General features: G+C 42.4%; 1 protein-coding gene across 1 annotated transcript; it reads left to right on the forward strand.

Annotated features, from left to right (window-relative positions):
- The first annotated feature begins 9,152 nt into the window (after positions 1–9,152).
- Positions 9,153–10,293, forward strand: LOC126456440 (GPN-loop GTPase 2-like). The gene has a single exon (XM_050092189.1). The coding sequence runs from the start codon at positions 9,781–9,783 to the stop codon at positions 10,291–10,293; it is 513 nt and encodes a 170-aa protein (XP_049948146.1). The 5' UTR covers positions 9,153–9,780.
- The last annotated feature ends 1,182 nt before the right edge of the window (positions 10,294–11,475 follow it).

Consider the following 11,475-nt stretch of genomic DNA (forward strand, 5'->3'; position numbering starts at 1 on the left):
AATCCCACACCAGACCATAACTCCAGGTGAACGTCCAGTGTGTCTAGCATGGTGACAGGTTTGTTGCAGGAACTCAACTATCCTTCTTCCGATCAACACTCGGAGAGCACTGGCACCGAGGCAGAACCAGCTTTCATCAGAAAACGCTACACACTTTGACTGTAATCATTATTTTTCACCATTGACCAATTTAGACCAAGTGCCATTTCAATCAGTAGCTCCACACAGTGGGCCATAGCTACATAGATCGAAAAAGAAAAAAAAATGAAACAAATTACTAAAATAACAAAGCTACAAGAAGTGATGGTCAGTAAAATTACTTGATGTGCTTGCGCACAATCCACCTAGTTATCCACTCACGAGTGTATGGCGGGCAAACATAAGACTTACAGGCAGTCATACCTACAATCAGTATAATGATTGAAACAGTAGCTGAATTGGGACGCCGCCCAGTGGGACTGAAAATTATCAATCATAGTGCCGACGTTGTATAACTGGTAATGACACCAGTACCGGAGTGCACAATAAAACCGCTGTTCTCGTCCGTATCAGCACAAGATTGCCGTTACAAAGGAAGCAAGTGGGACCTCAAAGATAGTAACATAACTCACTACTGCCGCAGCCATCAAATAGGACTGCAGTAGTCAATGAAGCACATGCCGTGAGAGATGGCTGTAGTTCTTGTTATGTTTACATCTTTTCCACCATGGCGTTAGCTCTTGTCTGTTGGTCGACCACGATATTATTGCGCTTGGTCTCCCGCGACGTAACACTAAGTTTTCCGGCCAAGTTAACGACAGGTAGAGTTTTCACGAGCGTACGCACTTGTTTCCTGAACGTCGCTTGGAGCACTCTGACTGCTGCTATTTTTATTCTGCCTGCCTCTGCGTGCTGAACGTGGTGTATCGACGCCGCGATTTCTAATATTTTTTTAATATGGCTAGGCCGCAATAATAATATTCTGAATTATTCTTTTCATGTCAGATTCATAGTTACAAAATCATTAGCTTGGTAGTCGCTTCACGCTCACCCTAGGATTAATATGGATAAGTTCAGTTGGACTTGTATCTTGATTTCGTACGAAAGTTTACAATAATAATTATTTATCGGAATCAAGCTTTAGATCTCAGCATCCATTGACTTTATTCCGTGTTTTTAATTAACATAACCTAGATTTAACGGACGACCAGTGATTCCTCGCCAAGCACGTCTTCAGAAAGTTGTTGCAACATCCCTTCCTTCTGAGAATGTAAGCATTTCCAAGTAGAAATCTTAGGACAAGTAAGTGTAGTGTATAAGTATAATTTTTGTGTTCCACGCTTGCCTCTATGTGGTCGTAACTGACAGACCTGGATAGTTGAATGCATGAGGGTAATCCCAAAAGTAAGGTCTCCTATTTTTTTATAAGTACAGAGCATTGTTTGTGTGGCAGTTGGTCACGCTGTTATGAAGAGTGCTTCACGCGCTGAGGCGTTCAGTCATGACTTGGCAGCTGTTGAGAACGGAGCTCCTGTTGGATGTTCCGCCAAGCGCGAATTCCTGGCAGTTATTCGGTTTTGAACGCAAAGGGCACTGCGCCGATTGAAATCCATCGCCAATTGACGGAAGCGTGCATGGATGTCAAAAATGTTCGTAAGGGGTGTAGAGAGTTTGCAGCTGGTCGAACCGAAATTCACGACGAACAAAGGAGCGGGAGACCGTCGGTTTCTGAGGAGACAGTGTTGAAGGTTGAGCAAAGCATGCGTGAAGGTCGGCGGATCACCCTGGATGATCTCTGCACGTTGGTTCCTGAGGTTTCCCGAAGCACCGCTCACAGAATTTTAACGGAAACATTGAACTACGGGAAGGTGTGCGCAAGATGGGGCCTCGCATCCTGACTGAGCACCACATTTGGCAACGAGTTGATGCTTCCCGCGCATTTCTTCACCGTCTTGCAGCAGAACAGGTGTAAAGTGCTCTGCCCAGGCTTCGTCACCCGTGGCAACTGAATACAGAAAGTTGTCCTGTTTCTACACCTACATCTACATCTATACTCAGCGAGCCACACACCGTAAGGTGGCTCGCGGAGTATAGATGTAGATGTAGAAACAGGACAACTTTCTGGACTCAGTTGCCACGGGTGACGAAACCTGGGCAGAGCACTTTACACCTGAGACCAAGCAACAATCACGCCATTGGCGGCATCCTCCTTCGCCAAAGCCGCGGAAATTCAAACAAACACAGTCTGCAGGTAAAGTCATGACAACCATTTTTTGGGATCAGAAAGGGATATTGTTGGTCGACTTTATGCCCACTGGGACCACAAATAACGCTGACATGTACTGTGAGACTCTGAAAAAACTCAAACGGGCAATTCAGAACCGGAGAAGAGGAATGTTGAGCAAGAGCGTACACATTCTCCACGATAATGCTCGCCCACACATCGCTCGGCAAACCGTTGCTCTCCTGTAACAGTTTCAATGGAACATAATCACCCAGCCTATAGACCTGACTTGGCGCCCAGTGACTATCAGCTGTTCCCTAGGTTAAAAGAACATTTTCCCGGAAAGCGAATCAGCTCCGACGATGAGGTGAGAGAAGAGGTTCATAACTTTTTGAACAGCATGGCGGCGAGCTGGTATGACATGGGCATACAAAAACTGCCACAGCGTCTACAAAAATGCATCGACAGAAATGGTGATTATGTCGAAGAGAGCTAAATATTCAAGCTGTAAACAGATTTAGACCATTGTCGAAATAAACAGGTCTATGTACTTATAAAAAAAATAGGGACCTCACTTTTGGTATTACCCTCGTACCTTGCATCGCGCATTCACGATCTCGTCATTGGCTTGGACTGATTTAAGAGCACATGGAGAATACAATCCGAAGGAAGAAAGATTCAAAATTAACGTCCCGTCGACAGTATGGTCATTGGAGCGGGGGCACAATCTCGAATTTCGAAAGAATGGGGAAGGAAATTGGCCGGCCCTTTTCAGAGAAATCGTGCCGGCATTTGCGTGGAGCGATTTGGGGAAATCACTGGAAACCTAAACCGGGATGACTGGAACCTAAACCGTCGTCTTCCAGAATGAAAGTCCAGTGTTCTAAACACGGCACAACCTCGCCTGGTGAACAACGGAGTTCCTTATTTCAACATCTACATCTACATCTATAGTCGCATCCCTTTTGCATTCATGAATGGTCGATGAGAAGAAAGATTTCGGTACACTTCGGGGTCTCTCTGATTTCGTGATACGTATGCAGGAGCAAGCAATGTTTTTCTCGATTCTTCTTGGAATGCACGCACTCGGAATTTCCGTGGAACCCACTCCGTGACGCATTATGCCTCTCTTGTAGCGTTTGCCACTGGAGTTCGTTTAAAGCCCCCCTATTGCTCCCACCCCGACTGCGCAACCTAGTAACGAAACAATCTGCTCTTAGACGGATCTTCTGTCTTTCTCCTATTAATCCAACCTAGTAAGAGTACAAACTCCTGAGGAAAAGTCAAGAATAGATCGAACAATTATTTTAAGCTACTTCTTTCGTGGATGAATTACACTTAATTAACTAATTTGCTTGGCAGAACATTATAACATTAAATGGAAAGTGTTTCCTAATGTTCCACAAAGTTATTTGGAGTTGGTGACGAACGGGCTTACGGTTTCTTACCTCAGCTTCTTTAAGTCACGACAGAATTCCCCAAACACAGATAAAATGACGTGCGACTTACACAGATACTATTTACACGGAAAATACCGCAAAGACATATAGAGTGTTTACATTGGAAAACATGACCTTTTTGCCACTCAGAAACAGTTGCATTAACTGAAAAAGAAAATAAACTTTGTGGTAATAAATTTAACTATTGATAAAGAAATAAGTAGAATTTACCATTTAAATCTAATTTTTGTAATTACAACTTAATTTAACACAAGAGAAAAAAACAAACTGCGTTTGTCCGTTTAACAGGTCGCTCTGAAACGGTCAAAACTTGGCAGATTGACAGAAGTGTTAAAATAAAGGACACCTATTTTGGGTTAGGCCCCATCACGCAATAGCTTTGTAGAAAACGAGAGTCTAAGTTTCGAGGCGATTTAATTGGCCTACTCGCGCGGCATAAAAACAACTGTGTTGGTAGTGCAATGGCTAAGAGCACGGGTTCGAAATAGTGTGGCCCGTGTTCAAATCCAATCGTGTCGCTTTTTTTCTCTCTTGTTGTTCCGGAAGTAAGTGAAATGCAATGAAATTAATGGCAAAAGAAATAATGATTTCAAATTTTCTTGAAAACATACTTTATCGTTAGAACTGACGAGGAATAGTATCTTCCAGAAAACTGCTATCAACAGTTTTTCGCCAAGACGTTAGTGACAAATTTGGGCCTCGAGTCCCTCAAGACGAAAACCAGTTAACGAACAACACCACAATGAGCACGGAACAGCCACAAATTCTAGAAACCTCACAAAAAACCTATCATTTTGTGGTCAACGCATTGAGACCTTAAGGTAAGAATGATGCCGTTTGTGTACATTATTGTTTCGTGGGTTGGGCAAAACGATTCCTCCCTTATACTTGAGTCCTTTGTTGATGACTTCGGAACACCGAAATATTCATTAAAAGTAAGTCCGTCAAAGTGTTCGCCGTTAAGTAAACTCTGCGACATATACCTTTAATGACAGGCCTAGAATTACATTCGTCGATTACGGAATGTCCCCACCCTCAAGACACAGCAAAGGGAAATCATATGTAGAAGCGACCCAATTTAAATACACGCCATGAAGCATAACCAACTGCAGTCTCCAGCTTTCGAGAAAATGCTTCAATACGCGAGGTTCTTTTCGTAATGGCATTCACACAAACGTGACTGAGGTATATGTGCCTTCGCACGCTGCTTGTGCTGCTCCTAACTTCTCTGCTTTGAACGTTTCTGTGTCTGCACGGAGTCTCTTGAAACATAAAAGTAAAATACAAATCAAAAATTGAAATATTAGAATTTTAATGTTTTTCATTCTCAGTCATTGTTAATTATATAATATTGTATAAGATTTGCGATGAATCCATCTAATTTTAATAAGATATGAAAAGCTATTTCTTTTGTCAATGATTCCATTATATTTTAAGATGTCACAAAAAACATTGATGTGACATAGATCCGCGACAGAAAAAGAAAAAACGTAAGATTGGATGTTAAGACGGGACGCGAAATTGCGAAACTGAGCTCTTAGCCACTGTGCTACCAACTCACTTGGTTTCACGATAAGCGAGTGGACTGGCGAAGCCGCGTCGGAAGTTTGACCTTCATTTTCTAGAAAACTGTCCAGTGCTAGCATCTAAGCCGAATGAGGCGTACCTTTATTTTTACCCTTCTTTCACCAAAAACGAGTTTCGACTGTTTCGGAGAGCGACCAATGGTGGATTCCTCTTGTGAGCTGTAATTCGGTGACATATGTCTGTCTATTTTCAGTATTACGAATAATATCATCTTTCTACTTTTCTTAATAGAATGTAAATTTTCACATTTCACATCATGCTAGTGATTTTCTGTTAAAAGTTGATCATCAATGGTTGAATCTTTGTTTCTTAGTATTCAGCTTCTCCCATGTTCTAACTGTGAGCTCTAGATGACTGACCAACATATATTTTTCCGCAGTATTTAGATGTGATTTTATACACACCACTATGTGACAAGAGTTCCAGTCTGTCTTTGCTACTGAACAAATTTTTTTGATATTCGCTTGATATTGTAAAATGCAAGTATGTTTTTGCGAGACTTCATATACCGGCAAAATTTCAGATAACCTGGCAAAGAAGTTAAAGAATCACAAGGTTCCCTTTCTGCTGTGGCATTGTACAGCGCATACAAGGAGAATTTCAAAGATGTAACACTTTGTCAACTAGTGACAAGTAACAGCTCCGCAAGCCACAGTCTCACCATCATGAGAAGAAGGTATTACGAACGTCCGCCGTACTGTACCTACTGTAAAATGCCTCATTTTCAAGAGCAAAGCAGAATATCGTAGAAACATCTTACTTAAAGAAATTATAGATTTCGAGACTTGTGTGCTTTAGATGTGATTCGATGGAAGAACACTCAACTTTAAAGAGACACATAAGGGCTCAAATTGAGGCAATGCAGATGAACTGCGTAGAATGTGTTTCTTAGGAAACCAAAGACGTAGAGGCGTTACTGTTACACATGCGACACTGTGAGACGATATAAAACGCTGGAAATGACTATGATTGGAATATGAGGGCTATTTTTTTAATTTTTATTTATTTTCAAGGTTCGATTTGTTGCGAAATGGAAACCACAGTTAAAGTATTCCATTTGCAACATTCAGCTAAACCTTCCAGCTACTTCTCTGCGCAGTCGTCGGTCCTCTTTAGACATTTGCCGTAGCGTGGTATCAACTTTCTAATACCCTCGTCATGGAAGGCTGCCGCCTAAGCTTTTTGCCAATTCTCTACGCCGGTGTACAGCTCGTTGTCTGTGCCAAATGCTGTTCTCATAGCTAGCGGCTAATGTTAGCAAATGGATGAAAATCAGAGGTAGCCAAGTCCGGGCTGTATGGTGGGTGATCAAACACTTCACATAAAAAATGATTTATTAAGAGCTTACTTTTGGAGCTGCATCGTACAGCCGAGCGTTGTCATGAAGCAGAATTGCCTGATGACAATATTCCTCTGCGCTTGTTCTGAATTGCCTTCGTAGACCATTTTCTCGAATTTTCTGATCCACTAGCTGAACAAGATCATCTATTGACAATGGCTTCCTTCCCTGACAGCCTGCATCATGAACATCTGTTGGTCCTGCCTCAAACTTCCTGCACCATTGTCGCAATTTGCTGACATGCATGACAGCAGCGCGTTATGTGGGCTGCCTGAAATTACACAGAACCCCTCACCACGAAAAAAATTAATGTCAGCACACATTCCACACTTGGCCTGAGACTGTGTTGTTCTACGAAAACTGAAGTTCAGTGACTGTGTTGTTCCAACGTACTTCGCGATGCCCTTCAGGCGTGTAAGCATGCACGTATGAAGGACACTGTAAATTCATTAGTACGACAGAGGCACTGAAATTTAGTATTTCATGCCTAATAACTTTTATCATACATCAGTCCCTGTACAAGACTCGCAGTATCTCTGCGAGTATAGGATGCAGACGAAAGCAGTGACATACAGAAGTTTGGATCGGTCCGGGAAGCGTCCTTCGGTGGCCCAGGGAGCCAGCACGGTAACTCAGGGTGTTCAAATGGTTCAAATGGCTCTGAGCACTATGGGACTTAACATCTGTGGTCATCAGTCCCCTAGAACTTAGAACTACTTAAACCTAACTAGCCTAAGGACATCATACACATCCATGCCCCATGCAGGATTCGAACCTGCGACCGTAGTGGTCGCGGTGTTTCAGACTGAAGCGCCTAGAACCGCTCGGACACACAGGCCGGCTCAGGGTGTTCGGACAGAGGGATAGCTGCACTCTGTAACAAAAAAAAAATGAGTTAATGGATCAACAATGAACTTAAACAATGGTCATGGGACGTCGTCGTCGTCGTCGTCGTCGTCGTCCCCCCGCCCAACCGAACGAGTACAACGACCAACTACGACCAAAATGAGATAACAAAAAGGAGGGCAAGGCGACTGCTCGCGTCACCAGGAAGATCCGGGATCGATTCCCGGAACGGCACAAATTTTTATTGTCACCAATGCGTAGTGCAGTGCAAGCTTACCCATTTTCGCAAATGCGAATGTGATTCTCGTATCGATCGTTCTAGGTATCTTTAAGTGCTCAATGTATGCGCGGTACTTAGAAGTGCGACTTGCGTTCGACGGTCAGACTGGATATACTGAGCAACACTTCTGCGATCAGCTTTATCGTATTTCTACTTCGGTTTTAATTTCTTGGTCTGGATCTTGAAAAAAAACAATAGTGTATATAGGGGTGGTTATAATTAAACTTTCGCTACTTACGTGAGGACCCCCACGAAAAACTAGTGATCGTAAGACGATGAAATTTTGTGTAAACATGTGTAAGAACAAGTTCATAATGAATAAACTATTGAGAGGAACACATTACAATTACTGCACGAGAGGGTATCATTTGTTAACTGCGTACTACTTTTACGTTCCAAGTTACACACGCTGCTCAGTCTGGCGACAGTCTGCATCCACGACAGTCTGGAGCCGCACTAGAGGCTGCTCTGCTGCTGCCTGAAACATCTCAAGTGGGATGTTGGCTACCTCCCTCGACACTCTCCTCTTCAAACTGTGTAGCGTTCTTAAACTCTGTCCTAAATAGCCGCAATTACTGCAGCGCATAGTCCGAACATCGTTCCTATAAAGTTGGGTGCCCATACGGTAAATAGTTTTCCGACTACACTGGCCACGTAGCGAAAGTTTAATTGTATCCATCCAGTACGTTGACTGTAACGACAATGAAGAGACAGAATTAGGTAACAGTGGAAATCAAATTAGTTGCAAGACTGAGTAAAAGAACGTTGTCCTGGCAACTGAGAAACAAGTGAAGTTCCCGCACCGAGGCACGACATGGTCTTGCTCTTTCCAGCGGAGAGCCATTTTCTACAGACTGCACGCTTCACGAAGTTGGCCAGCTACCTCGCTCTCCTCCTTCAGCAGCTGGCGACGGCGCCTGGAGCGCTGCAGCTTTCCACCCCACGGAGCACAGCTTGTTACCTGGTTGCAAGGCAAGCAAATCCCGAAACACTAGGAGGGTCGCCTGAAATTTTACCAGCCTTGCACCTGAGTAGTAAATGCCCAACAACGAAATAATGTAAGATGACTTTGGTTTTTTATAGAACTAATAAAACGCCGTTACGTTATGATCCTCAATTTCCGGAGCAAGACTAGGACTCACGTAAATATACCACCCCACGGAACGAGAAAGCAGGCAAGAAAAAAAATCTCGTTATACCTTAGTACTGCAAGCGGGTAGCAACACTGTTTTGACACCTTACCTATTGCTGATAAATGAACAGTGAACCTTGTCATGTCGAAACCTGTTTCCTTTTTGTCACTCTTCCCGTTTACCATCGCCAAAATTTCGGCTGTCGACATGAAGCTACTAGAAATTTCTATGAAGCGGATTCCGCGATTGAAACTTGTAAGTAGGCTGTTTATGTTTTCTTATTGGCAACGTTACAAAAATCAAATCCCGGGAGAAAGTCAGAACGTATAGTATTTTTGTTGGAGTGTAGTTATTAATCGTTCGTTACGGAAAAAAGTAGTGGTGCTAATTGCTTACATGTCTCATTGGTCCGTTGTTGTGAGAAATCAAAAAATCCTTTTAATTTCTGTTCGGCAGAAGACGGAAAAGAAAAATGTTTTAACTTTGATTTGTTGGAAAATGAGTTGTTAATGGCATCCATGGAATTATTTCGGAATGCTGTTTCGCCGGCTGGTATACACAAAGTGAAATCGAAAGCATTTGCAGTGTTGATTGATGGTGTTCATACTGACATAGTGCTGATAGTCTACATAAACAAGCTCTTCGTCGTATTAACACAGTACAAGAAGTGGGGATCATTCATTACTGTATGTAAGGAGGCATCTCGGACAATTAATGGTGTAGCAGATGTTTATCATGTTCGGACCATTCAGGGTTGTGAAAATGAAGACTGTGAATTGATGTGTCGCCATATTGCAGAGCGCACATGTATGCCTAAACCAGTGCTTTTTTCTGTATCTTTGAAAAATTATGATGTGAAAACTGTGAAACTTCTTAGAGAAATCATACTGAAGAACAAAATCTGGTGACACTGTGGCTTGCTTTTAGGAAACATGGCTGCGATTTTTGGACAACTTGTTATAGGACCTCCAGGGAGTGGAAAGACAACACACTGTCAGACAATGGGCCATTTCCTTAAGAGTATTGGGAGGAAAGTTTCAATTATAAACATAGATCCAGCTAACGATTCTCTGATTTATGAAGCAGCAGCTGATGTATCAGAGTTAGTTACCGTGGATGATGTGATGACTAATCTGCACCTAGGACCCAATGGAGGACTGATGTTTTGTATGGAATTTTTGGAGAAAAATGTAGATTGGTTACTAGAACATGTGTGCCGCTTGAGAGATTCTTACATTTTATTTGACTGTCCTGGGCAGGTTGAATTATACACTCATCATAATTCAATGAAAAATATTACAGAAAAACTAGAGAAATATGGTGTTCATCTGTGTGCTGTTCATCTTGTAGACTGTCATTACTGTAATGATCCAGGGAAGTTTATCTCAGCATTGCTGCTCTCCTTGTCAGCAATGTTGCAACTAGCGTTGCGCAGTTGGAGGTGAGCCGCCAGCAGTGGTGGATGTGGGGAGAGAGATGGCGGAGTTTTGAAATTTGTCATGATCTGCTATATATATATTATGACTATTGAGGTAAATACATTGTTTGTTCTCTATCAAAATCTTTCATTTGCTAACTATGCCTATCAGTAGTTAGTGCCTTCAGTAGTTTGAATCTTTTATTTAGCTGGTAGTAGTGGCACTTGCTGTATTGCTGTAGCTAGAGTAACGAATATTTTTGTGAGGTAAGTGATTTGTGAAAGGTATTGGTTAACGTTAGTCAGGGCCATTCTTTTGTAGGGATTTTTGAAAGTCAGATTGCGTTGCGATAAAAAAATATTGTGTGTCAGTTTAAGGACAGTCGTGTAGAAATTGTTCAAAGGGGAAGTTTCATATTCTTCGGTACTGAATTGTTGCGCCGCGTGACCGAGGGATTTTTTCTCTTTGTATCCTTTGATTCAGTTTGAAAGCGATCGGGATATTACTATCCATAGAAAAACAAAGCTTGACTCTTACCCACTATACTCTCTCCAAACTGGTGAGTAGTAAAGGTATATAAACGCGAGACTTCCAAAACATCAGCTTTTCATTCCTGTAAATGTTCAAAAAATATGGAACACTTATACAATGCATCAGGCGTACATTATTTGTGCACCGTTTATAAAAATTTAGGACGATATTTGACAGTGATGTAAATTGACAATCAACAAGATAAAATTGGAAGTTCAGAAAGAATGAGGCCTGTTATCGGTGTGCCGCGCGGGATTAGCCGAGCGGCGTAGGGGCGCAGCAGTCATAGACTGTGCGGCTGGTCCCGGCGGAGGTTCGAGTCCTCTCTCGGGCATGGATGTGTGTGTTTGTCCTTAGGATAATTTAGGTTAAGTAGTGTGTAGGCTTAGGGACTGATGATTTCACACACATTTGAACATTTGTTATCGGTGCATTTTGAGAAGTGCCGCGCATATTTATTATATTTTCAAAGTTAAGGGGAGGAAGTGATTGCGACTCAAAGTTACTATCTCGTTGGTGGACTTAGGACTACATTGATCTGCCCAAAACGATTTCCTCCGTTAATGATCGTCAGATATTTTTCAACGACGGAAAAATTCTGACAAACAGCGGACACTGGAAACGCCAGGTGGAATCTGACGTATCCGTGTTTCTTTGTCAGCATGATTTCGGAAAGCA

The sequence above is a fragment of the Schistocerca serialis genome, chromosome 2 (assembly GCF_023864345.2).
Source record: "Schistocerca serialis cubense isolate TAMUIC-IGC-003099 chromosome 2, iqSchSeri2.2, whole genome shotgun sequence".
Taxonomy (NCBI): Eukaryota; Metazoa; Arthropoda; class Insecta; order Orthoptera; family Acrididae; genus Schistocerca; species Schistocerca serialis.

Excerpts from the sequence above, each read along its gene's own strand:
- LOC126456440 (XM_050092189.1), top strand. The coding sequence starts at position 9,781 with ATGGCTGCGATTTTTGGACAACTTGTTATAGGACCTCCAGGGAGTGGA.